Source organism: Sorghum bicolor, chromosome 1, assembly GCF_000003195.3.
Source record: "Sorghum bicolor cultivar BTx623 chromosome 1, Sorghum_bicolor_NCBIv3, whole genome shotgun sequence".
NCBI classification, from domain to species: domain Eukaryota; kingdom Viridiplantae; phylum Streptophyta; class Magnoliopsida; order Poales; family Poaceae; genus Sorghum; species Sorghum bicolor.
The window spans coordinates 15,151,140-15,178,179 of record NC_012870.2 but is presented as its reverse complement, the minus strand read 5'-3'; the positions used below and the strand labels follow the sequence as shown (position 1 = coordinate 15,178,179).

Below are 27,040 nucleotides of genomic sequence, written 5' to 3'. Positions count from 1 at the left end.
AGAGAAAACATCGATCTTTTTTTTTTTGAAACTGAAACATGGATCTTGGCAAGACAGTCATTAACTGAAAATACATGTATTTTAAATTATCAAATTTGATTAAAAAGACCCGAAATGACACCCGTCGACTCTTGCACCCGGCGCCCACAAAAGCTGATCCTTTCTGGGAGACCCTTTTTATTTTATTCTTTTCTTGAAAAAAAATATATTTTGCTATGTGCAGGTCTTCAAAGACGACACTGGATTAACATTTGTAGGATACTAGGATGGTGTGCGTCCAGCAGTTTAGCAAACTATATCACGATTAATCAGCCTTTTTGAATGTGGACGTCGTGACCGTCTCGAACTCTCAGTTAATCACATTAACAACAGGAAGAGGACAATAGATCAAATTTGGGGATGATTTATTCATTCATTCAATTCATAGTCCTCCAATCACTATTACTGTGGCTATGGAAATTTTTGCCAAGCATGGATGGTCGTCGCTGAAAAAGGCTTAGCGCTTAGCGTTCAATCATTTTTACCTTTGTTTGCTTTTGATTTTTGAGAGGTTGTTTTTTAATTAAAAATTGGTTGTGTGCAAAACTCTTGCAGAGATCGGAATAAAAATTCTTTTTTCTAAAAAAACACCGGTGGGTTATGTTTCCTATTACCACCCCACTTCATACTTCCAAGCCCAACTAGTTAGAGGCCCACACACACATCACCACGGCCTGCGGCCGGCCCACGCCATACTCCTGCCTAGGCTAGACACTCGTGACAGATTGACCCCTCCAACGATCGAGAGCCCAGCAACATTCCAGGGGAAAAAAATCAGCCATGCACAAGTAATTCCATCATACTTTTCTAAAAGTGAGAGAGAAGTAATTCCATCATACGACTCTATATATGGGTTACACACCTCATATTATTACGCAACACATTTCTTACTCATCGGGGTTGTTTGTATACAGCCACAAGCCAAGTTGTTGTTCCATATCCCAAAACACAGACAGGTAGGTACATGTAACAAGGCCCAGGTAGGTACACGTAACAAGGTCCAACCTGGTATGTCCCCCTCCAACATAGTGTCTCCTTTCAAAGGCGGCTGTCCCAGAAAATCCCCAAACCTCATTCAGGAGTGTTTAGTTTCCCTCCTATTTCAAACATTTTTGGATTTTAGTTAATCATTTTATAGAATGAAACTAAACACCATGCAAATTTTTTAACAAAAAAGTAATTATTCTCCATTTCAGATTTTGGTCTTAAGAGGTCAAAAAAACCCAAAAGAGTCTCATGAGCCTTCATGAGGACAATAAATTCTATATTTTAGATGGAACTAAACGTTGACCCTGGAAAATTTGGTATTTTGTATTCCATCATTTCAAAATAGTTGAAATTTTGTATTTTGTATTTTTTTAAACTAAACACCCCCTCAGTCTCTTGCCTTCAGGCGTCCCAATATATATCAGGTTTGCAACTTCTACCGTGCGCTGTCAGTTTTTTTAACCCCATGTTCACCTGACTTCAGTATGCTTACTGCTTTCCTGTTCTAGCAAAACCTTGATAAACTTTTTGGCAACACCATACGTACACACTGGTGTCATGTCAATCCTCGACGACCGCATCAGTTGCTTTGCTTATGATAACTGTCATTTCCGGTCAGATTGTCATGGTTATAGCCTTAATTATAGGATCTACTTATAGAACAAATCTCTTTGTAAGCACCACACCATAATTTTTCCATATTGGGCATGCATGCAGGACGTAACCTCGCTGATTTTACTGCCTTCGACCCTTTTCTTTCCTAGCTCGCTCTCTTAACCCTGAGGTTCTGGTGTGGATGCAGATCCTTGCAAGCATGCAGCAGATAAGATCGAGCGCGCGCATCAACGGTCGTCGAAGAAGTTAATGGCGGCCTGGAGGGCGGCCCTGTCGATCTCGTCAGTCTCCGGCGATGCTTATGCTCGACGACGAGATGAAGATCCCAGGAGGACCAGGAATGGAAGAATCCAACTGCCGAAGACAAGAAAGGAGCCTTCAGGATCACATATATGATGAACGCGTGGATCCCTCTCTACTCTCTTATTTCATTGCTCTCGTATCACTTGCTGGCTCGCTCATGGAGCAGAAGTATTTATCACCGGCCTCGGACAGGGCTGTCAGGCCATTACTGTCTTCCGGCCGGGCACCACTTTGCATTGGCAGCTAGAGGTCCGATAGAATGTGCATGCAGCTGCTGCTACTACTACTATCTTCCTGCACCATCCGAATGTACGTGTAGTAGCACAAATTTAGTTATTAGGCCCAGGTCTCTAGTTATAGTGTGTGCCTGTGTGCGGCTGTGTTTGGGATTATATACCTAGGTTTGATCGATGGATGAATGAACTGCACTTTGCCACGCATTAGGAGACGAGATTTGGCTGATTATTATTGCTGCAGCAGCCTATCATATTCATAGCAGAGAGCTTGGCCGGTTAAGCTAAGCCTGCTAGCTAGCCTCACTTGCGCTCACATTGCGCCCGGCCGGCCGGTACACAGACACGGGTACAAGTACACGTACGTGGCTCTGGCTGGGCTGGGCTGGTAGCTCGCGAGCTCTACGTGGGATAGATGGGATTCCCGTGACCCTGAACCTAACACACACAACACCATCATCGGTCTGTGTCTCGGTCACAGGCGCCGCTAGCTAGCTTCGTCTCATCTCATGCCTGGCAGCCATTGGAGCCTCTCGATCGCTCGCTCACTCATCGAGCTGGACGACGCGCCTACAGCTCACACACCCACAGGAAACACCGCTTGCTACAGCTGCGTATACCATCGCCCTGTTGCACCCATATGCATCTTTCATTCATGCATGGATAGATCGGATCAGAAAACAACTTATTCATGCTGCTGCTGCAGTGTGCAGTGGGTAAAGTTTGTATATATGCAATCAAGAAGAATATATATATATACAGTGCTATTTCCAAGCAACCACAGCTAATCCAGCAATCTTTTAGAAGTCTTACGTACGTACGTGGAGCACAAAGTAATCAACATGAGGTATACATATATGCATGAGTGTGCATGACAGCTGATCGATTAATATGCATATGGATAGACAAAGTGAAAAAGAACAAGAAGAATGAAGTAAAGAGAAAAAGAAAAGAAAAAGACCAGCTACCATGACAACATGGATCTAGCTATATGGCCGATCAGAATGTTTTCGACAAATATAAATATAATATACCCACACAATGATTAATTAACAAATACAATATGTAGTTAGTAGAGATGGACAGCTACTAGTTAAGTAGTAAATATATATATATATCCCCTTTGCTAGCTAGCTCAATTCCTTCGGAATCAGCCCTTCTTCCAAACTGGAGCTCTTCCTGTTGCTGGTGCGGTGCGCCGGCCATCATCAAGGCAGCATCGCGAACGTCGACATGTCGCCCCACGACGGGATTGCGCTCCCCGGCCCGCAGTTGTTGTTGTTCGACGTCGCGTTGTCGTCGTCGCCGCCGCCGCTGCTGTTGACGACGTTGCAGTTGCTGGTGGCTACGACGGCCGCCGCGGCGGTGTTAGCGTGATGCGCGGTCGTCGGGGAAGGGAGCACGTAGCAGGAGCTGTCCATGAACCACGACGTCGCCGCCGGCGGCGCCATGGTGGTCGCCTCCACCATGCCGTGCGGTGGCGGTGGTCCCGCCGCCATGTGCAGGAAGGTGCCGCCCACTACATGCGGTGCTGCTGCTCCTGCCGCCGCGGCGGCGCCGTCGACATGGGCCCCCGCGGCGGCGCCGGAGCTCGTCGTCGGCGTGCCTAGGAACATGGTGGCCAGCCGCTGCTGCTGCAGCTTCCAGTGCAGATCCTGGTTGATGAAGCTCAGCGACTCGATGGACGACGCGATGCTGCTGCTCATGCTCACCGCCGCGGCCGCGCCACCGTTCACCGCGTGGCAGCCTCCGCCAGAAGAAACGTCCCCCGACGACGGCCAGTCCCCGAACGGCACGTACTGGCCGACGACGGCGCCGGGGCCGTGGAGCCGCGGCTGCAGGGCCATCATGCCCGCCTGCTGGTGGTGGTAGTCGGCCGCGGGGGCGCCTGCGCCGCCAATCGGCGACGACGCCACGGCCGGATGATGATGGGCGGCGCCAAGGAAGCCGAGCCTCGCCGCCGCCTGCTGCTGGTCGGCGGCGGCGGCCTCCGCCGGCGGCAGGTTGAGCGAGAGGCGCGAGGCCGCTGCCGCCGCGGCCACGGCCACGGCGGCCGCGGAGCGCGAGCGCTTGTTCTTGCGGCATCCCCCGCCGACGGGCACGTTGCGGAGCGCGCCGCCCTTGGTCCAGTACCTGCGGCACGTCTTGCAGAAGTGGCGCGGCTGCGACAGGCTGTAGTTGTTGTAGTAGCAGAACTTGGTGTTGGGGGAGTCGCAGCGCGGGCACCGCAGCCCCTGCTCGGGCGGCGGGGGCGTCTGCTGCTGCGTCTGCGGCGCCGTGCCCCCGCCGGCAGTTGCACCGCCGGTGCCGCCCTTCCGTGTCCCGACAGCGTCGTCCCCCGTCGCCGCTGTCGTCGCCGACGCCATATATACTACGTACCCGGTGCCTCGCAACAAGCAGAAGCTAACTAGAGCCCGGCGCGCGCGGGCGGCGATCGAGAGAGCTCTCGATCTGGCGGTGTCACCGCCGGCGGCCGGGCGGCCCTAGCTTGCAGCAGCTCGCTCGATCGGGCCTAGCTAGCTAGGTAGCTAGGCGATGGTACGTGACGAGCAGGCGGCTAGGTATCAGGTGATTAGGTGGGCACGCTCCGCGTATATAAGGACGGAGGATCAGAGATGGTGCGCTACTGCTGCTGGATGTATGCAAATGCAACGGTGGAGGAGGAGGGTTTCCTGGCGACGAGGGAAGACGCCGGAGGGGAGGGGAGGGGGGTTCCTATTGAATGGCGTCTCATGTGTGTGTGTGGGCATCCCATCGCGGCTCGCTTGCATGCATGGGATTAATGAGAGCGTCAAAAGCGACGTCCGCGGATTGGCGCCTGTGATTGCCATCAAGTAGCTAGCTAGCTAGCGCTGCGACTCTGCGAGCGAGCTCATGAGTGACCCCACCTCAGCAGCGAAGCTGGGGCTCAACCCTGCAGCCTCCCTCCTCAGTTCAGCCTCTCCTCTATTGGCCTCTCTGCTCTGCCTGCAGGCTGCAGGACGACGGCAACTTATTAGTCCCCAGATCTCCATAAGTCCATCCATATTGGCCAGCCGGCCGGCCTTGATCATCGGAGTAAATTCAGCTCCAGAGAGTCCAGAGTGCAGTGCAGGCAAGTGCAGTACTGCAGACGCGGCAGCAGCAGGCTGGTACGTAGTATCTCCGGTCTTGTTAAGGTAAGAAGATGACATGGTGTCATCAGAGGAATAGTGTACGAAGCTACAGGCTCATAATAACATGGCCTACGTCCTACACCTAGCTATATAGCTGCTACCAGATCTAGCGATGGCCGGGGAGGGGAGGAGAGGAGATCGAGATCTCATCAATCAGTGTGCCATCAATGGAATGCACTGACGATGATGATGATGATGATGATGATGAGGCAGGACGGTGGGATGCAAATCGCGCGGAGACACCGCCTCTGACCGGCGGCAGATCACAACAGTACTGTGCGATATGCACGCTTCTACAGATGGCCTTCATGTTCATGGGCCAGCACGCCGTTAATTCGGCCGGTCAGGCGGGCCGGGGAGTGGAGGGGATAGCTCACTGTCGCGCGCGGATAGGGCAGTTACGTTACGACTAGCTCCCTGCCGCGCGCGGCATGGCGCATGGACCCCCGCACCGCGCCGGATTTGACTCGCTCTGCCACCGCCGGCAAGTCTGGCGCCCCAGCGCAACGGACCTGTGGGCTGTGGCGCGCGCGCTTCGCTGCCGTCGCTCCTGCGCGGGTGCCCGTGCGGCCGTCGGATCCACGCGAGCACCGGCGCACGGTCCGTGGCAATCCCATCGGCCATCGACCTGCGCTGCTGCTGCCTGCCGCCGCCGCCGCACCGCGCTCAGTCCACTTCGGTTGGGCTCGATTTCTCGTCAGCCGTGCCTCCCCTTTCCGGCCCAACCAAAATGCTCTAATCAACAACTGTACAGTTGCACGATCCGGCCCTGCTCCGGCCCAACCTGCTGGTTTGATGCGCCCTTTCTGGGAACTTGGCCTAACCTCTGCTATAACCGTGATGGTGGCATGCGGAGACCCTTGACGTCGCCTAGAGGCTCAGGTATGCTTCCCTGGAATGAGTTTTTCCTGTCCAGTAAGAGCACCTCAGGAACTATGCAATTTCTGATCGTTGTCGGTATCTGGCCAGACAACTGGTTTCCTGACAAGATCAGTGTGTTGAGGTTAGCTATCCTTCCGACGTCGAAAGGTAAGGAAGTCCAGGAGCAACGAAAGAGACTCTGCAGCTGGAATATTTCTTCAGGAATCGAAACGTTCAGGGAATTGCTTGAAAGATCAAGACTGATGAGGTCGCTAAGCTGTCCAAGGCTTCTTGGGATTGAATCCTCCCAGGTTGTTGCACGTGACGCCGTCCCAGGTGCCACGGACTGGCGGCGACGCGGCCGTTCCACGACGCGAGCACGGCGCCCCGGCCGCGGCCTTGAAGGCGAGCAGAGCCGCGGTGTCATCACATCAATCTTGGCTCCCCGCTGGCGCATCGTCGCTGGAGTGATCGTCGCCAGGGCAGGCCGTTGCTTTGGAGCTTGGAATGTAACAGCAGCTACTACTTGTAGTACGCCGCAGATGCCAGATGGTGCCTGACTGTGTTTCAATTGCCGGTGTGGCGACGACGCCGTCGATGAGTCGTCTCCTTGACTCGTGCTCACGGCGAAGGATGGAGATACGAGTGTGGACTTTTGCAACGAGCCTGTTTCGCTTGAGCTTATCTCAGCAAATGACTTTTCGTGGAGCAGTGCATGTACATATGTACGTCACTTTCCGGCTGTGCCTCAGCCCATCGGACGAATGGACGCCGGCGGACGCACACCCTACTCTGGCCAACGACAATATGGTCACTAACCCTGCCTCAGCGGTAACCCCGTAAGTGCACGCCATGTCTTGTGTCACTGACACGGAGGTCCCTCGCCCCGTGGCCTGCATGTCATTGACCAGGTCACGGTAACTGGAATCCAAGCAACAGTGCCGACCCGCGGGCTGCAAGAGGCCTGGTCAAGTTATCTGTCATCTCGGAATGGTAATCATATTTTCTACAGGGAAAAAATAATTTTGCAAATTTTGATCAGCAATTATTCAAACTATATATAAAACTAAAACATGAAATTTACATCAAAACATTTATATTCAAAACTGCCTGTACGAAAATATTGATTTTTTTTTTTGCAAATGTAAACATATTGTAAGAAAGATTAAGGGTCAAAAATCTGTTCTGATTGACTATGTAAGAACAATTAAGCAAAGTTTTGCACAACAGTTACGAGAGATGCCTATATATCAGCAGCCAGATAAGTAGCTCAACGGCTTCCTATTGCAGCAGCAGACAGCCGAGTTTTCCACAACATTTCACAACAATGGCCTTTTCTCATTTGGAGCTGATGCCTGTATCAACTATGAACATGATGTAAATAAGAGGGAACTAAGCCGTGATCTAAATGTTGCCTCCAACTAAATCATTGAGCCCCAGGCTTCAACCGATGAGCTGCGAACAAAGGGCCGCCACTAGTCCACAGGTGAATCACTCTATGGAAGATCAGAGCTACAAAGCCGGGCTACATTTTTTCTACGAAGCACAAAATTGGCCTCAAGAATCGATTGGACCACCAACAAAAAGGAGCAGACTGCTCCGGTGACCCAGGTAAACCTGTTGTTACAAGATCTCATATCCTCATCATTACAATCTTTCTGGCACCTTGTCAGCAGTCATGACCAAGGTGGATGGTCCTGTTCCCTAGTCTCTGGAGGGTGTGGCTTCCACCCTGGTTTCTCGTCCCAGTACATGTCATAATATATGTGACCAATATCACGGAACTCTACACAGCACCATAGGCCCACATACCTCTTCACACGATTTCGGAACTTCTTCTCCACAGCCTGGTTTCAGTAATTTGCGTTAAGATGGAAACTTTTATCCAGAATATTAAGCAACATGTACAAGATATAACAGCTTACTGCATCAGCAAAACCACCAAAGGCATCAACCATAGATGAGAATTGTATGATTTTGACATCCTTATATGGTGACAACAAATCCAACAGCTATAAAAGGGAAGAAAAGGCACAACTTCAGCATATGTACAAAAAACAGAGCAAAATTTCCTAGCTTCAAGATACAATAGTATTTCCGAGTTTGAATAAAATGTTATATTCCTCAGCCGTTCAGTTTCTTTTCTATTTACTTAGACTGTTGTACTTTGGACTAAACTGAAACCACATACAGCACGAAAGAAATAACAATTTACCTTTTCTTCAGTACTATTTCTTGGTAAAAGAAAGGGTCTGTGCTTATCGGTTTCATCAACTGCAGAGCATCTGGAGCTATGCTCATCACAGAGTTGAACATCCAGTAACGAATCTTTCACCTAATTGAACGCTCCAAATCGAAACAATTAGGACAAAAGCTCATATCTCTTGTTGCCAAGCATTCAAGTTGAAATTAAAAAAAAAACAGCAAATCACTTGAAATTACCTCTTTAGGTAATGATGGATTCTCAAGAAAAGAGTACTCTCTGAAATCAATATGTGGACCAAACTCTTCCTTGGGCAAGTCCTTTAGCATAACATGAACCTGTGCCATGACCCATGAAATTATAAGGAAATTCGATTCATAACTGATTTACAAATATCAGCTAACTATTCTCTTCAGACCCTCGATAAGGGCCATTTTGAAAGGCTCAAGGCCAAGTTTAAGAGGGTAGGAGAGGGGAGGGGCAATATGGATTGGCAACACCACTAACCAACTACAGAACAAACCTCATGAGGTGAAAGTGACATGTTATTTAAAGCTAAGGTGGCAGTATGGATATCAGGTTTTATAGAGAAACAATAGCCTCCCCATTACAAAAGGAAAATTTTCATTACAGAATTACCTCAAACACATGATCCATCGGGCAGAGAAAAGGTTGTCTGGTCATTGTTCCTTCTAAAATTCCAGGATGTCCAAACCACATTCTATCAAGCCTGCACCATAATGGAGGCATTACCTAAAAGTACAAACTGCAGTCAGAAAAGGGGCATCAACATGTATAAACACTACAAAAAGCTAGATAATACTTCAAAAATCTTACTCCCTCCATTCCAAATTATGTTGTTCTGGCTTTTCTAGGTACATAGCTTTTTTTCTATGCACTAGATATCCATTATGGTCTAGATACATAATAAAATCTTGGTATCTAAAAAAGCCAGAACGACTTACAATTTGGAACGGAAGGAGTACCTACTAAAGCAGTAGAACCTAAAAAATGATGATTCTGTCTTGTACTGAACTGTGAGCAAGCATTTAGTGTAAACAAATGTTAACATCTAACTTATCACCATAGTACTTCTAAGGCTCTACCTTGATCATATGGAAATTTTGCTGGTAAACGGAATTGAGAAATTTGTATTAATTAAGGAGAGACGGCGCACAGTATCTCAAAATGTAAGAATATAATAGTAATCTTCGAGATCAGGCACGTAAGATTTTTAGAAAGACACCAAATTAATGATGTCAATGGAACAGGGGCAAATCAAGTTTCAGTTAGATGCTTCCACCTGAAGGTATGTCCATTTACCCCCACAGTCATGCAAATGAATCATTTCAAATTAAACTAGAAAACAGCTGAACGAAAGGAAAGCAACAAGCATGAAGAAAACAAGTATAGAAAAGAGACATTTCACCTACCAGTGTCCGCTTTAACAAGGATGCGACTGCAAGTGCAGTTCTTATTTGCTTCAGCTGAAAAGTTTCATGCAACTAATTAGATTAAAAGAACATGCAAATATTAATAATAGACATACAGCCAGTAATTTGATCGAATATATATACAAGAAGATACCTGATAATTAACCAACTCAAAATGAGATTCAACAGTATGAGCACCGTCTAATAGCAAACTTTTTGGAATGTTAGGTTTAAATGACAGGAAGCCTCCTGCAACAGGACAGTAGACTAAGTACAGAAACAGTAATAAAATGGTAAAAAGAAGAAACTATAAGAGATTAAGAGTACTACTAGTACAGAGTCCATTTCTACTTTCAAGGCACTTGAATAAACCAGTCAGAATAAGCACGAATCTCTGTTCAAGACAGTAGAGTACAGTTTGCTTGTGACAGCCTGACAGGTATAGACAGTGAATAGACCTGGAGAATCATAATAAGATGGTTGATCAAAGAAAAGCATTGCCTCTCGCAATCTATGGCGCTTTCCTTCAGTACCCGCATACTGAAAAGTAGTATGAACTGCGTATGGTTCCAAATGAAGCTGCTTATACATGCCCTGACAATCCAAAGAAAATAAACACAGAGCACCTTCAAATCAGTAGAGCACTATGAACACAACTAGCAAGGCGAAAAACTACCAAAACAATGCCAACAGAATGTCCAAAGAGCTACATGGACACTAAAATGTAATGAGATACAACTATTATCTAACTAAAAAGTGTTTTCAAATGCAAAATTTCTAATTGGCAACCACAAACAAAGAAATACTCCTACCTGCACAAAATATGTATGGCCGCTGCAAAATATACTTGCCGGTAGTACTCCCAGCTTCAGTTTCCCATCATAAGAATATACAAGATCACCTCCTTGAACTGGCTGTCCAAAATTTTTGCGTACAAGATCATTAAAAGCATTCTGGTCCCACAACTTATCATCAGATATGACTAAATCTTTCCAATCTTTTGCCAGCCTTTTAGCAGGTTCAGTGGGTCGCCAATGGAAAATACCAATGTTGAATGCACCAGTAACTGTGAATAAGATAATAGAGATTGACTGTCATGCTATCAATTACATAGCACTGGAATCTTCGGTTATGTAGTTTTCAGAAGACAATAAAATAATTCGCTCAAAAGTTGTGAACCACCAAAGCATCCCTGCTTCAGTTAGGTAACTTAATAGAATCATGAGGAGATACAAGAGTGGAAAGGAAATGCCTGAAAGATGAGGGCGAAGTACAGCATAATAAATTCGAGCATGAAATCATTTTGTTGGGCTATGGAGACTGGAGGGTACATATGACTAGGTCCATAAGGACCAACAATACCTTATGTTTTTAAAATTCCTAGAGCACAAAAAGATTGAAAAGATGGCAATCAATGATCTAAATCTACCAAAAAAACACTGAATATAACTCATGCTTTCAGGAATTTATTTGTTAAATTATAATATTACAACACTGAGTAGAGGAACCAAAATATAAAAATATTTACAGTTATACCATGCTTGAAATGCGTGCATCCATCACTCAATAATGCCAGTGAAACACAAGAGAATGCTGAGCTGCTTAGTTGTCTTCATCTACACAGGATTCCCAAGCAAGAGGGTATGTTCAATAAGGTCTGTATCCCAGGTATTTGCTTCATGATACTCATGCACATATACTTCAGTACTTCACAAATAGCTACATGAGTTGTACGTTGCTGTCACTAGTGAAAATCTTTCTTCATTGACTGTAAACTTTTGAAAATGCTCAACAGTGTGTATTTGTACTTAAATGCAAGTTCATTTCGAACTTACCAAGATAAGCAGTACAAGGGAAATGGCTCATGCAGCTCTTCAGCCTCCTAACATAATGTTCAGTTCAGCTACAAATAAGATATAGCTTCTTCTATTTTTTTGTGAAAGAAATAAGATATAACTTCTTTGGGTCCGTTTACTATATTCAGGTGCATATCACACCATCTCTGTTGTCAATCTCAGGATTGAAAAGAATATGATGTGATCTGTGCTTGATTACTACTGCTCGCAGCAGAGATTGGTAACGAACACACGAGCAACTTAGCAACCAGAAAGATTCAGAACCCACGTCGTATCTGTGGTCAATAATTACCTTCCCTCCAGTTCTCCAGGCTGTCGTCGGTGACGGTGGGTATGACCTGATCGCTGGACGTGAGGAGATCCGCGTCGGGGTATCGGGCGAGGTAGGGCAATGGGTTCTTGAGCCACACCATGTCCGTGTCGCACATGAGCAGCTCGTACCCGAAAGGCAGGAGCGCGTTGATGAGCAGCACCTTCTCCCTGCCCATCTTGTGGAAGGTGGGGGAGCCCCACCCGGCGTCCTCGGTGGCCATCCTGCTGCCCATGTCGAAGACGGGCACGCCCCGGAAGTAGAGCTCCCGGAGCAGCTTGGTGTCCATGGCGCCGACGAGGAGGTTGTCGACGCCGAGGTCGGTGAGGTGGCGCACCCAGGTGAGGATGAAGTCGAGGAAGGCGTAGTTGCCGAAGGTGACGACGATCACGCCGTCGCGGGCGCGGGCGGCGACCATGTCGCGGGTGAGCCGGAACGCGCGCGGAGAGGGCATCCGCGCCCGCCGGGGCGGGGGCTTCCAGATGGGGCGGTTGTACATGGTCTCGGGCTGGGCGGGAGTGGGCGCGGAGAGGTTGGCCCCGGCGATGGCGGCGGCGGGGAGCGGGAGCGTGGGCGCCGAGAGCGTGGAGAAGGAGGAGAGCAGGAAGAAGAGGGCGGAGACCGCGAAGCCGCCGAGGACGGCGCCGTAGATCCCGACGAAGACCGGCTTGGTGGACTCGGCGGAGCACCACGCCGCCATTTCGCCGGCGGGGATCCGGGTCGCCGGAGGCGGAGGCGGGGTCAGCGTGCGGTGGGGGCCGGGGACATTCTGCACAGGCAGTGAGGGGACAAGGACGGCGTGGGTCCCGCTGGGCGGTGGGTGCGCGGTGGGTCCAGTCGACGGCGGGGTCGTCTCGTCTCGTCTCGTGCACGGTATGAAAGTGTGGCGTCCCGCTACGGGAACGCTGCGGACGCGTACACAGTGGGTCCCGCCACCCGCGCTGCCGTGCGAGTCCAAGGGAGCTGCTGCCACAGCAAGGAAACATTTTGCGACCATTGTGTTTCCTTTAAGGAACCATTTGTATTTTTGTTTTAAACCAGTATCTGTGCTGTGAAATACTGACATATTGCCTTAGAGCATCTCAAAAAAAATAGCTAAATAAGTTTCAAAAAAATTAGCTAAATTATTTTTTAAAGGTAAATTTAGTTATTGTTTAAGGAAAAACGTTTCCAACAGACTATATAAATGATTCTTTAAATTTAGTAGCTCTCCATCCTACCTTGTTTGCTCTTTACTTTTGAATAATCTATCTCACTAACCATCCTTAGTAGAGTCTGTTGGAGTATTCTAATATCTATTTGTTAAATCTATTTTAAAGACTAGCAAAATCATTAGATTTAGCTAGTTTTTTGGCTAATCTCTTGAAGATGCTCTTAGAAGCGTTGTAGAAACAAGCAAAAAAAAATGTTCACATTTCCTCCTATTCTGAGAGTGATGTTAGACCCTCCAACCGAGCTTTTTTAGATTAGATGATGAGATGCGGTGAACGCTAGATGCTCGATGCGTGTGCGTACTGGATAAGTTGGTGTAGCTGTCACTTATAATCTTTCAATTTGGCTTTCGCAAATGTTTAGTACTCAATCCATCCCAAGTCGTTTGACTTTTTTAATATCAAATTTGACCACTCGTCTTATTCAAAGTTTTATACAAAATATCACTTTTTTTTGTTGTGTATTGGTTTATTAATAAAAGTTCTTCAAGAATGACTTAAATTTGACTATATTTATACAATTTTTTTGAATAAGACGAGTGGTCAAACTTGGAGTAAAAAAAATCAAACGACTTACAATTTGGGATGGATGGAGTACGTGTTAATATGCTGCTGCTTGTCCACCGGGTACTGCTACAGTGTTTTGCAACAGGAAAGACAGTACATGCGTGGGTGTGTAAGGCCTTGTTGTGTCAATTGAATTTTCGACCAGTCGAACGGGTGAACAATAATTTTTCTGCCAATACATTAATCGATCCAGTAGCACGACTGCACAACAGCACGAGCTGGGACTGGGAGCCTGGCCAGTGTAGGGATTGTGCGCGAGGAATAGGGCCCAGCGACGCAGTTTTCGAAATTCCGATAAGAAGGGTGGGCTGGAGGCCGGATGGTGTCCGGCCGTTGGGCTGAAAATGTCCATCTGAAATCCGGTACGTTTGCATTCTTTAGGGCCTGTTTGTATTTTTTTTTCAATTTTTTTAAATTAACCCTCGGTAGATGTTTTCTAAAAAAAATGAAGTTTGGTTTTCACAGTCAGTCCTAACAAATGACACTTTTCAGATACTTGCAAATGTGAAAATGGCAGGTTCCTGAAACCTGACTGCACCAACAGCACAAGGTTCAAGAGCAACAGCGCCACGCCTCATGGCTTATGATAAATATCGGGCTATTGGCCAACCAACCTCCAACCCAAAGACAACCTCTTGTTGTAAGTTTCTTAGAATCTAGAGATAGATGATTAAAAAGATATTTTTTAATGTTTTATATATAACTAACATCAATCATGAGTATCATATTGTATGCAATTTTGTTGCTATTTGATAGAAAACGGATAAAACATAAATAAGATGGACATCATTGCAATATTTTTTAAAAACCATAAATATAAGTCATATATATTTATATATAATCACAACAACCTTTTAGTAGCCATTTTAGATTCCTCAAACAAACTTTTAAAATGCAATCCGATTAAGAAAGGAGTTTTCTTTGGTGGTCCTCTTCAAAAGATTTGCAAAAATATTAAATCAACTAGGTAATCAATTTTAATTAATTAGTTTTACTATAGGTTTAATTATGACCTAACCCTACCCTTGTCCAACCCAAGTCTAGACGCTGCTCACCCAGTCTAGTGCAGACTTCAGACCTTTTTGTAGCCATTTCAGATTTCTGAATCGAACTTTTAAAAGGTCTTATAGTTTGGGTGATCAGAAAATAGGTTCGGAAGGGCAAACATATCTATTTAATTGGTTGTCTATTGTTTCAAAAAATAGGCAATTCATCTGGCGCTTTGCCTTTAGCTTTGCCTCCAATGACCTTGTTTAGTTCAAAAAAAAAATTTGTAAAATTTTTTACATTTCTCGTCACATCGGATCTTTAGACGTATGTATATAGTATTAAATATAAACAAAAATTAAAACTAATTACACAGTTCACCTGTAATTTGTGAGATAATTTTTTTGAGACTAGTTAGTCCATGATTTGATAATATTACAAATGAAAGTGGTACAATACCCATTTTGCAAAAATTTTGGAACTAAGTCATCTGCATCTTCTTTGACTTGTCTTTGTTTTCTATACCTGTTGATTGAGCCTTGTTTAGTTTGTGAAAAGAAATTTTTTTAGTGTCACATCGGATATACCGGCACATATTTGAAGTATGTAGACTAATAAAAAAATAAATTACATAGCTGGTCTGGAAACTATGAGACGAATTTATTAAGTCTAAATGGTCTAATTAATCTATTGTTAGCACATGTTGGTTACTGTAGCAATTATGGCGCATCATAGACTAATGAGACTTAAAAGGTTCGTCTCGTGATTTACAACTAAATTGTGCAATTAGTTTTTTTAGTCTATCCCACCTTTAACAATCAAGATGGAACTAAACTTTTCATAATATCTCATTAACATACACATGAGTCACTATAAGCTAAATTCCAAACTAGGCCAGCTGTTACATTTGGTGGTGAGGTGAGAGAAAATACTATCACCTAGTGGGCTCCCCGACCCAAGAACGTTTTATTCATGTCCTCTTGTAAGATAAACATTCATATTTGTCGTTTTTCTCTATTTGTAAGTTCCTCTTGTAAGATAAACATTCATATTTGTCGTTTTTCTCTATTTGTAAGTTCCATCGATCGACCACCCTGATGTTTGTGTTCTGTCTCGTCGCTTGTTTATTTCCACATCTACACATGTGCCATACTTCTTTTTCCTGAAGGCCGTAGTGGGATGGATGACATACACGTACGCATGCCTGTTTTACCATATTTATTGTAAACCATTGTTCGCTTAAGTTTATCAGCCGAATCCGCCAACAAATTAGTCGTGTTTTTTCGCATAATAAATCAGCCAACAATACTTTCTGTCATGATTTATCAGCCAAACAATACTACCAAGCCCTTGTTTATAGTTCTCTTTTTTTACAAAATGGACACTGTAGCATTTTTGTTTGTATTTGGCAAGTATTTTCTAATCATGGACTACCTAGACTTAAAAGATTCGTCTCATAAATTACAAATAAATTATATAATTAATTATTTTTTATTTATATTTAATATTTCATACATGTATCGTAAGATTCGATGTGATGGAAAATTTTATAATTTTTTTTGAACTAAACAAGGCCCAAAGGTGCACTGAGTAGAAAACAGAAAATACTCCTATAAAAAGGTGAAAAAAAATCAGTGAGAGGCGAGAGATAAAGCGAGGATATTTTTCGATTTGTGAGTTTTGACCAATGACCACTTGAGGCTGCAGAGATGATATTTTTACCCGTGAAAGCCATAGCTTGCTTTGTGTCTTTTTCCCGCGGCTAAAAGGAGAGAAAAAAAAATATCAAGCAGCCCACCAACACCAAGCCAACTCGCGCTTGTACCAGTGAGCAGTGGCATGTGGCATCATCCAGTCCAGACCCTCCCTGTCGTTGCCACTTCCCCACCACACACGTCCACCCTCCCAGACACCCCCATCCGCCGGCCGGATCATCCTTATATACGCCGGCGGCCTAGCTAACACGGCCACCCGGAACTATCTATCTCCTCGTCGGCGGTCAGTTGAGCTACAAAACTTGGCAACAAGCTTAGCTAGCTAGTTGCAAGCAGCAGCGCCAATCAATCGATCGATCAAGGACGACGACGGCGGCGAACGGATCGATGGCCACGCTCTCCTCCTGCAGCCGCCTGAGCAGCGGCACCGGCGCCGCGGCTATCCACCACCGGCAGCCGACCCGTGCGGGTGTCGTCGTCGTCACCAGCCGGCGGAGCTCCTCCGCCAGCGTCCGCGCCGCCGCCGCCGCCACGGCGGCGCCGGCTGCCGTAGAGCAGCAGGACAAGGGGTAAGTGCAGTAGCAAAATAGTTAAACTAGCCGCTGCTTTTTGTAGCTTTATTGGGTTTGTTGACTGATGAGTCTGCTGGCTGGACATGCTTCCGACATCGACCTCCAAGCAAGCAGGGTGTCGCTGCCGACGTGGGCGGAGTTCGAGCTCGGGCGGGCGCCGGTGTTCTGGAAGACCGCCAACGGCCTGCCGCCCTCGCCGGTGAGTCCAGTGTCGACTCCATGCCCATGGTGGATGGCGTTTATTTTCGATGGGATCGCTGCTGCTGCTTCTGCTGAAGCTGAACACTGAAGTCTGATGATCGGAATTGTTGGCATGCATGCAGGGCGAAGGGCTGACCCTGTTCTACAACCCGGCGGCGACGAAGATGGCCCCGAACGACGTGTTCGGCGTGGCGTTCAGCGGCGGCTTCAACCAGCCCATCATGTGCGGCGGCGAGCCGAGGCAGATGACGCTGCAGGTCCGGGGCAAAGCCGACCCGCCCATCTACACCATCAGGATACGCGTGCCGCAGCACGGTGAGCGCGCCGCCCGGGCGCCATGGCTCCATCATCATCTCTCTTTCTCACCTTAATTGTTGCCGTTTGCTGATTTTATTCGCTGCGCCTGCGTGCCTGTGTCTGCGTGCGTGCGTGCAGCCATAAGCTTGATCTTCTCCTTCACCAACGGGGCCGAGTGGGACGGGCCGTACACGCTCAAGTTCAGGGTCCCAAAGCCATGGCAGAACAAGCCGCTGAGCTTCTTCAACGAGGTGGGTGTGGGTGATGCTGATGCCGGTGCAGGCATGGACATGAATCAAAATCCAAACGGTTGAACCAATTGGACCACCTGACTGTGTTGTGCTGTTGCATCGCAGGGCCTGGCGGACGAGCTCAACATGGAGGGCGCCTGCGACCGGGCCATCTACCCGGACGAGAACATCGCCATCACCAGCTGCGCCATGGACGGCTACCTCGAGGAAGGGGTGGGTGTTCTCTAGTCATTCATGTCTTCATGTTTCATGTATGTGCCGTGCCATTCATCCATTGGTGCTAATCCATCCCTGCGCTATTGGCTACTGCAGGGGGATCGGTGCAAGCTGGACATCGTGAGCGGGTGCATGGACCCCGGCTCCGACATGTTCGACCCGCTGGCCACCGTCGACGACGGCTCCTGCCCCCTCGAGTCTGATTCCGAGGAATGAAGCCATGAAGGAGCTTCAGTTCAATCCTAGGACACAAATGTCTGTGATTCATACAGTTTATCAGCATGCAAATGTCTGTGATGTTTGTCATCATGTGATACATCAAGCATATTATACGTGTATATGTATTTAACCAGACTACCAGAGTAAACAAAAAAAAAACGCATTGCTGAGCAAGATGATCTCATACTTGCACTAGTGGAGTTGTGGATACTTGGTATCAATCTTTGCAAACTCTGATACAAACCAGTCTAAACAGAGCAAAATGTAAGGCCAAATATGCCATGATCTGATCTGCATACTTCCTGCTCAGCTACGCTGTGAACTACCCTTCTGAATTTGTTCCTCATACAAGGGCTTGTTTAGCACAACTCAACTTTATTAATAAAATTATTTTTTTTAAAATAGCTTCATGAGCAACTTTCTAGATGAAGCTGAGCTGTTTTAGAAAAAAGTGTTTGATAAAATAGCTTCACCAACTCCTTCATGCATAGATGAGAGAAATAAAGGAAAAAACTGCAATAATCTACTTTTTTTTCAGCTTCATCCCAACTTATGTCTTTGTAAAAGAAAAACAGCTTTACCCATAAAATTGTTTTTAGAAATAAGTATTTACCAAAAAAAAAAACTCACTGTACCAAACAGGCCCTAAGTCCCATAACAACTTCCGAGTCAAAAGAAACAATGAACAGCATGGGCGCTTGCCTAATGTAGCATACAGCTCCATACGAATGTGTAGCATACAGCTCCATACGAATGATAACAAATGAAAGATACAGCACAGCGCGAAAAGCTTACGAAGTCTTCCCATGAACAGAAGAGCAACGTATGATCGGAGCATAGCTCTCAACCTTTGGCAGAAACAACACTGATCACATCCAACATCAGATTAGGCAGACAAAGCATGCACTTGGCTACAGAAGGTATTCACATAAAACGCTGCAATTGCATGTCTGAAATTGAAACAAACAAGCATAATGCAACCACCAACCATGCTAACATTACGGTCTCAGAGTTCAAGACAACCACAGACGTTAAGGTAACATAGCATTACTTCATCTTGGTTCATTGACTACAGCATCCACTCATAGAGGCAACAAAGACTTGTAACTACAGGAAAGTCCTGCTGCACCACATATCGTTTAAATGCCAAGTAGATCAGCATCTTCAGTCTCCACCAACCTGGCGTTTCCAGGAGTCCTCCACAATGAGCTCGTCTACTCCCCAGTCTTCATAGCTGTTTTGAAACAAAGTAATTAACAAGGTGAATATAGTAAAATTGTTCAAAAAAAAAGAAGTGAGGGCCTTTCATTAGAAAAAAAACTCACCTTCCATCAGGTAGGTACCGTCTGATCGTGAAGGGTATCTTGCGTGCTCTCAGCTCCTTCATCGCAATCTAAAGTTGTGCAAACAAATATGGATTATTAGAATACACGGTATAAAAACTAAAAGTGATGGTAACCATTGAAATATAATCACTAAGGTATAACTTTTATTTGATTAACTGAAAGCTATAAAAGTCCTTTTCTTCAAATGAGTTTATCCATACGAAGGTAGAAAGTCAACAGTGACATGCTTCAAGAACACCGCAGTATAGATGGTACTATCTATGATTCTCTGGCACAGAAGGCTAGAAAGTGATGAAGGGACTGAAAGATAAACACACAACCAAAAAGCTTTTTTAAGAATCACTATGTGAAGAGCAAAGAAAAGATTAGCCCCAAATCCTCTCTTCTTCTTTTTTGAGGAAGGCCCCAAATCCTCTCTATGAATTAGGCCTCAGTATTGAAAACCCATTCTCATTTTATGGAACCTATGATAAAGGTTAATTCCAAATATTGATTTTATTTATCAAGTCCAAGCAGGGCTTGTTGCAGGGATTAAATTAGCAAGCACAGCTCACTGTCCATGTAAAGGAGAGTGAAAACTTGTTAAGCTATAAAACTTGAGCGAATGATCACGCGCATGCAAAATATGCAAACCAGGAAGTCCATATCAAGAAGTCCGTAGGCATGTTCAGAAGGATTGAGGTTCAGAAGTCCATAGCAAGAAGGCATCCATTTATTTTTCTATAGAAATAAATGCACCAAACAAGGATGCACTGATTTTAGTTCTTAAGTTATTCAACTAGAAGAGATATATCCCCTCTGCTATCTCTAAGCTAAGCCCCTTCTACTTCCGAAATCCAAGTCTGCATGTATCTCTCTAAGCTAGAAACCTTAATATTCTTCAAGTCAACCTGGCTAGTCACAGTAGTCATCACTCAGTACTCTACTAGAAACATGAAAACATGGAGGTGACTGCATGGGTACATGCAACACAATATAAGCAGCCAAACATAATTTTACCAAACATAAGTTGCTTGTGCAAACTAACTAAACACCAAGATATTGCATATCTTTTTGCTGGTTTGGGTTGTGCTGCATAAGGTCTAATGCAAGCAGCCAATCACACCCAATATGTAAATGTTACCTATGTTGAGACTTGAGACAGTGAAACTTTTCAGAAATTAGTAAATACAATGGGACCAATATGTATGAGATATCACGGGGAATGATACAGAAGAAGGTAGACATATTCATAAGCCATCCAGGAAATCCAAAGTATTACTATCAAACTGATCTACCATTTTTTCTTTTGTCTATACTAGAGGTCAAATCAATAACCACACTATCCAGAAAGGTATTAATGGCACAATAACATCTAAAACTAACAAACAGTACAATTCATCGTAAACTAACAACATAAAAGGAAATGCAAGCTACCCAAAAAAGAACTGGAAAATTCAGTTAGTTTCTTTTATACTGATTGATTCAATTTATGATACATTAGTACATTACTACAGCATAATTAATTTCATTTATACAATATGGGACATTCTCAAACATATATATGTTATTGAATCTTAAATGTTTTTGTGAGGAACAAATATCCATTGCCCTGTAGATATCAAATTCTAATATACATATACATTAATAATAAGAAATAAGAAATTGCCATGGCTAATGATCACACATGACATTCAGAAGTCAATCTTCATTTTAGAAAGCAAAGGTGCACTCTGAAAAGACTATTTAAATTTTGTTAGAATGAAGAACAAGAAAAGGCTAATGTTAACCTGAAGATTTCTAATTTAAAATATACAGAAAACAAAAAATAACTTTACCTCAAGAGGGTCAGTTTCTCCCTCAAGCTCAACCATGACTGGAGCATTCATGCTGCAAAAGACTAAAGGTTAGTATTAGGTTAGAAGATAGCTTTTTTACATGTTCAATACTCTAAAGTATTAACCTTATCTGCAAGGCTCGAGTACCCAAGATGCGCGCACGTTCATACTTCGTCATGTATTTCGATGTTTTGCGCTCGCGCTTGGTCTTTTCCTGCTCTTTCTCTTCACCCTCTCCACCTATGATTTCATCAGGGGCATCTTCGTTGTTCTCAAGCTCTTCTTCATCCCCTTCCTGTTCAACAGAAGTACATTGGTTGTATTGGTCATATAAGCTCTTACTATAAAGCATAAAAGGCAAATGAAACAATAGTAATGTGTCTGCACCTCAATCTCAGGTGGTTCGGGCTCGTCCTCGTAGCTGTATAACAAAAAAGAACAGTAAGACCATAAATCCAATAATACAACCATGTGAAACTTGGTGTACAAATAAAAATAGACATTTGAGTCATCAGAAGAACGAACCACAAAGAAATGGTGTCCACCGTTATTACGTCTACCAATACTAATGAATATCCCTTAGTCTGTCTAATTTAAATACCCACATACAACACCAAGCAAAGTGACTAGAGCAACCTGACAAGAATTTGAGCCCATAATTTATCACCTATAAGTTCTAACCAACCAACTTACCCCTACAAATATAGAACAGTGGCACCTTTAAATTTCCGAAATATATAACAAACAAAAAGGTACATGTATCACCTTTCACTGGAGGGGGGCTATGCGATACCCAAACCACAGAGAGGAGCTGCTAACCTAACTCAAGGATAAACTCGGCCAATCAACTAACCATCAAAGGCGCCTTTTATTGCCGAAAACCGATACGAATGAATTCCAACAAGACCGCCCAGCTTTCAACCCTAAACCCGCTCCTCCGCGCCCGACCCCCATACCCTCACGAGCAGCGAGAAATCAATCCCAACCGACCAAATAAACCAAGAGAGAAGGTTCGCTCCGTCGAGGCTGAGCAGGGATTGACGGAGATTATGCCTGTCGAACTAAACCCTAACAATGCTCCGCTAACCTTTGCGTGACCTGGCGAGACAAGCAACAGAGAGGGGAGGAAGGATGAGGGAGAGATCGAACCCCATGTTGACGTCGTTGTAATCTTCGTCCGCCATGGCTCCGCCCGCGCAAGCGCCGCTCCTCCGGTGGACGGTGGTTTGCTTGCTAGGGTTTTCGCCGTGCGGCTGCGGGGAGCAGAGGAAAGTAGGAAACTGGAGGAAAGGGAGGGAAGACCAGACAAGCAGAGTCGGACCAAAAGGGTGAGCGTCTGGGCGATCCTACGCTTCGTAACACGAATCTTAACACAAAATCTTGCGCTAGGTCCAGTAACGTTTTACTTTTTTCTTGTTTTATTATTTACTAGCAAAACATGCCCGTGCGTTGCAACGCGAAGTACATGTTGCGCGATTAAATTAGGCCCTGTTTAGATTTGAAATTTTTTGGTCAAAGTGGTAAAATTTTTTTGTGGTCGGACGCACACGAAAAGTTTTAGGTGTTTAGTTTGGTAAATTTTTTCTGACACAACTTAGGCTGTATGCAGTTGCAGTTGTTATTGGTAGGCTTCCATGGGAGTGCGTGCATAGTTGCAGCCCAAAATTTTGGCCCCCAAAATTTTTTGGCCCCTTTTAGTTCCTAGGCCCCAATTTCACAAAAAATTTTCTCTTTGGGCGAAAAAAATTCAAATCTAAACAGGCCCTAAAAGTAATTTTTAGCTCAGAGATTTAACGACAATATCATACATTTTAGTTAGTTGTATAATTTTTTCCATATCGTAGTTGAACATGTATTAATCGTGTGTTTAATTCTACACCTTTCCTATCTATACCTATCTATAAAGAGTCAAAATTTCAGTCTGCCCTTTTTTTCTGCCAATCTACAGTCGTATAGGTTTTTTCTACCCCCGAAAGCCCCACGTCCAATGACTCCCTTTCGAAATCCAATAGAACAAATCGAATACAATTCAGATCAAATTGAGATCAAAACCAAATAGAATACAATACAAAATCAAGACCACAGTCCGTATAGGTTTTTTCTACCCCTGAAAGCCCCACGTCCGATGACTCCCTTCCGAAATCCAATAGAACAAATCGAATACAATTCAGATCATGTTGAAATTCTTCTTTTGTGCAAGCGACATGTGATTCCATGATCCTTCTCCAAGTTCTATACAATTACTATATTTCAAACACCTGAAATATAGCAGATTCTTTAAATCTATATTAGGGACCTCGTGGCCATGTCGTGTCTGTGGCTACATGCTAGTGTGGCTTAAAGCAAATAAACTCACACATGAAATATAGCTGATCCTTTAATTTTATATTAATATTGGCTTGAATCAAATAAATAAATTGCTGTAGACGTCTTGTTAATTAATGACTATATCTTATAATTAAATAAATTGTCAAACTTAATTGAAATAAATAGTTAGCGGTCACTTAAATCTGAAAACTGAGATGCTGGGGATTTTTTTTGATAAAATAAATATATTTTAAGCCAACGCTAATGAATATTTATAGAGCCAAAAGCTTATTACCAGCATGCATGCAGGCCTGCGTCCAGCCCATGCTTTTGTCCACTTGAAGGCCCAGTTGCGAAATCTACCAAGTGATTTCAGTCGTTGATACATGATGAACGGCTAGGATCTTGGTAGGCCAAAAGAGGATCATATAAAAGGGATGAAAACCTAATCCCATCTCGGTTCTCACTGTCTCACTTCTATCTCCCTTGCTCCAGCCGCCTCTCGTGCTACTCACTCTACACAGGAAAGCGACGCACCACCATAGCATCTAGGGAGAAAATGCATGGCCATGATGGCTCTCATGCCAGGGTGCAAGCTTTGCGCGCGGTTGCCTGAACGCATGCGTGCCAGCTTCCCTAGTGCACGCGACGGCAGCGGCGTGCGTCCAGCGGTGCCGTCCATTAGGTGCGTGGCTTGCTGCTTCACACGGGGTAGCTGCGAGCGAGCCGATCTCCGCCGCCGCATCGACATGCCCCATGACATTGCTACGTGCCGAATCTGCATGGCGCCGTCCACAAACCTTCCTCCACCTCGTCGATGACCCGTGTTCAGGACTTGTAAGGGTGGGTGTGATCTGCTTTGTAGGGGAACTTTTTAGAGTTCTTTTTCATCTTGATTTTCTTTTATCTTGAATCCTTCCTCTTATGATCTTTGCTACCTTGCAAGTTATTTTGTTGCTTCATGACATCTTTAATTGGTTTATTATATTGTACCTGACTTTTTATCTTGTGACCCGTGGAGAGTTTGGATTGGAAAGGCAATGTTTGAGTCCATCACGGAGGGAGTCGTGAAAGGGAAAAAGAAGAGGATCAAAAGATCCCGACGAAAATTTAGCTAGAAAATTTGCCAAGTCCATCTAGTTGTCCATGGTGGATTCGATTTGGTTAGATGTCTTTTTCCTTTGATTTGATTTGGATTTGGACTTGAATTGGATTGGTTGGCTGTGAGTTCAAGTCTGATTTTGGAGAGTTTTCTTTCTCATCTATGTTGCGTCCAAAGCAATTTTTTATTCGATCTTCACCATCAATATAAATAGCCAGACCAAAAAAAATCCAGACCAAGAAAGAGGCTGAAATTTTGCCTCTTTATTATTAGGGATAGATATAAGTATTGTATTCTATTTGGTTTTGATCTCAATTTGATCTGAATTGTATTCGATTTGTTCTATTGGATTTCGGAAGGGAGTCATCGGACGTGGGGCTTTCAGGGGTAGAAAAAACTGTGGTCTTGATTTTGTATTGTATTCTATTTGGTTTTGATCTGATTTGTATTCGATTTGTTCTATTGGATTTCGAAAGGGAGTCATTGGACGTGGGGCTTTCGGGGGTAGAAAAAACCTATACGGACTGTAGATTGGCAGAAAAAAAAAGGCAGACTGAAATTTTAGCTCTTTATAGATAGGTATAGACTAGCAAAAATACCCGTGCGTTGCAACGGGAGAAAAAAAAAACTATTAAATTCTCTTTTTTTTGTCTATCTATTTTTTGTTTCTTCCTCTAACTACTGAACGATGGAGACTTTCTTTTATTTGGAATTATATATATAACCCGTGCTCATACGAGTTAGAATAACTTGCATCTAAATCAATATGGAGTAGGAGTCCTAATATAGGTGAGACCCACACCCACTTCACGTGTGTATCTCCACTTCACGCAGGCGCCGCACGGCGTTGTTGTGCCGACAGCGAGCCCGCCAGCCGCCGCTGGTGCGCAGGCGAGGACTTCGACGAGTAGGACATTTGGGGCGAGTTCGAGCCTCCTGAGCTGGCGAGGGCGGGCCAGTTTCTGGCCGCACGAAAGGCGTCGCCGGTGAAGCTGGCTCGAACGGTAGGGCATGCACGGGTTGCTGTCGGTGAAGTTTCCGGACTGGTCCAAGATCCTGGGTAGTGAGTACTGATCTGGCTACCACTACGGCACAGGACGAGCCGAGGACTGGTCGGAGCTCGACGACGACGAGGACTCTGTGGACTGGGTGCCACCCTACGAGCTGGTGGCGGAGCGCCGCCGCGTCGTGTCGCTGTCACTGAATGGGGCCGTCGGCAAGACGCTTAAGGTTTGGGACGCGGTGTGGAAGCAGACCACCGGGTAAAAAAAAGATAAGAGGGACATATGACAACACTATATGGAGACGGAGACTGTAAAAAAAAAACTAGCGTGGGAGACGGATAGAAAAGTGGGCAGAGTTAAATTATCAAAAAATATCTAGATAAAAAAGAGACTGAAATTTTACGTCTTTATTATTAGAAGGACAAGGATGAGATCAAATTAATCCAGATTTAAACAGTACAAATACTATCCCCATCGAAGATCACGAGGATGAGGATGGTTGTCTGTTCCCCGTCCTCGTTCCCTGCTGCCTGCCCGGCTACACGTTCTAAAGGTGAGCAGACACATGGTGAATCAAGCGAAGGCCCGTCTAAGGCCTATCTACAACTGGCCATGTATATATACTGCAAGCAATCCTAAAATCTTTACTTTCCAATCCTATCCACACATAAACCGCCGCCGCCGCTAGCTTCGCACGGCGCCGCTAGCTTCGCGCACAAGCTGCCAGCTAACTACTCCGTTTCTCTTCCTGGGGTATTTTTGTGTGAGTTGAGGGGCAGGGCAAGGGCCTCAGTAGCGCCGGCGGACTGTGCTCGCACGCCATACTCGTATCTCAAGCTCTCTGCGTGGCCTACAGTGTGCTCCCTGCTCTCGGAGTTGCATACCACGGATGCAATCTCCAATGTCAACAGATCTACTGCTAACCAAGTCCTAGCCCTTTTCTCTATATTTTATTTGGATTTTGTGAGAACGTAGCTAATGCTTGTTGCCTGATACAATGAATTATTGGTGCTCTGATTTGCCGATTTGCTTTTCCGTGTGTTGCCTGATAATAAAGTGAATTGTTCATGCTCCGATTTGCTTCTCCCTTACGTTTTTGGTGATTTGCATGTTTCTTAAGTTGTGTCCATCGGCTTGTTCGGTTGCCCAAGCCCACGATACAAAGGAACGTATAGGAGTAGAACATTAAAATAAATGAATCCTACATGGATACGGGAGGAGCGGTGGCCGTGT

General features: G+C 45.1%; 4 protein-coding genes across 4 annotated transcripts; 1 reads left to right on the top strand and 3 right to left on the bottom strand.

The window, feature by feature from the left end:
• On the bottom strand, positions 3,012 to 4,961 carry LOC8064546. The gene has a single exon (XM_002464238.2). It carries the CDS (start codon positions 4,541 to 4,543, stop codon positions 3,386 to 3,388), a length of 1,158 nt encoding a protein of 385 aa, XP_002464283.1. The 5' UTR covers positions 4,544 to 4,961; the 3' UTR covers positions 3,012 to 3,385.
• Positions 7,359 to 12,863, bottom strand: LOC8063006 (arabinosyltransferase XEG113). Its single transcript, XM_002464236.2, has 10 exons — positions 11,978 to 12,863; positions 10,642 to 10,895; positions 10,288 to 10,423; positions 9,984 to 10,078; positions 9,830 to 9,883; positions 9,036 to 9,149; positions 8,636 to 8,734; positions 8,409 to 8,528; positions 8,119 to 8,205; positions 7,359 to 8,040 (listed from the first exon to the last, which is right to left on the bottom strand). The coding sequence occupies exons 1-10, from the start codon at positions 12,693 to 12,695 to the stop codon at positions 7,870 to 7,872; spliced, it is 1,848 nt and encodes a 615-aa protein (XP_002464281.1). The 5' UTR covers positions 12,696 to 12,863; the 3' UTR covers positions 7,359 to 7,869.
• Positions 16,610 to 18,529, top strand: LOC8064544. Its single transcript, XM_002466829.2, has 6 exons — positions 16,610 to 17,044; positions 17,162 to 17,246; positions 17,371 to 17,563; positions 17,684 to 17,796; positions 17,902 to 18,009; positions 18,109 to 18,529. The coding sequence occupies exons 1-6, from the start codon at positions 16,863 to 16,865 to the stop codon at positions 18,226 to 18,228; spliced, it is 801 nt and encodes a 266-aa protein (XP_002466874.1). The 5' UTR covers positions 16,610 to 16,862; the 3' UTR covers positions 18,229 to 18,529.
• Positions 19,098 to 22,786, bottom strand: LOC110431821 (DNA-directed RNA polymerases II, IV and V subunit 6A-like). The gene is made up of 6 exons (XM_021451470.1): positions 22,544 to 22,786; positions 21,782 to 21,815; positions 21,520 to 21,689; positions 21,395 to 21,446; positions 19,557 to 19,624; positions 19,098 to 19,465 (listed from the first exon to the last, which is right to left on the bottom strand). Exons 1-6 carry the CDS (start codon positions 22,576 to 22,578, stop codon positions 19,396 to 19,398), a joined length of 429 nt encoding a protein of 142 aa, XP_021307145.1. The 5' UTR covers positions 22,579 to 22,786; the 3' UTR covers positions 19,098 to 19,395.

Coding starts and splice junctions, on each gene's coding strand:
- LOC8063006 (XM_002464236.2), bottom strand. CDS start 12,695: ATGGCGGCGTGGTGCTCCGCCGAGTCCACCAAGCCGGTCTTCGTCGGG. Junction 10,896..11,977: donor CCTGGAGAACTGGAGGGAAG/GTAATTATTGAC, acceptor TCTTATTCACAG/TTACTGGTGCATTCAACATT. Junction 9,884..9,983: donor TTGAGTTGGTTAATTATCAG/GTATCTTCTTGT, acceptor GAAACTTTTCAG/CTGAAGCAAATAAGAACTGC.
- LOC8064546 (XM_002464238.2), bottom strand. CDS start 4,543: ATGGCGTCGGCGACGACAGCGGCGACGGGGGACGACGCTGTCGGGACA.
- LOC8064544 (XM_002466829.2), top strand. CDS start 16,863: ATGGCCACGCTCTCCTCCTGCAGCCGCCTGAGCAGCGGCACCGGCGCC. Junction 17,045..17,161: donor GTAGAGCAGCAGGACAAGGG/GTAAGTGCAGTA, acceptor CCAAGCAAGCAG/GGTGTCGCTGCCGACGTGGG. Junction 17,247..17,370: donor ACGGCCTGCCGCCCTCGCCG/GTGAGTCCAGTG, acceptor GCATGCATGCAG/GGCGAAGGGCTGACCCTGTT.
- LOC110431821 (XM_021451470.1), bottom strand. CDS start 22,578: ATGGCGGACGAAGATTACAACGACGTCAACATGGG. Junction 19,625..21,394: donor GAGAAACTGACCCTCTTGAG/GTAAAGTTATTT, acceptor GCACAACTTTAG/ATTGCGATGAAGGAGCTGAG. Junction 19,466..19,556: donor CGGTACCTACCTGATGGAAG/GTGAGTTTTTTT, acceptor GTTTCAAAACAG/CTATGAAGACTGGGGAGTAG.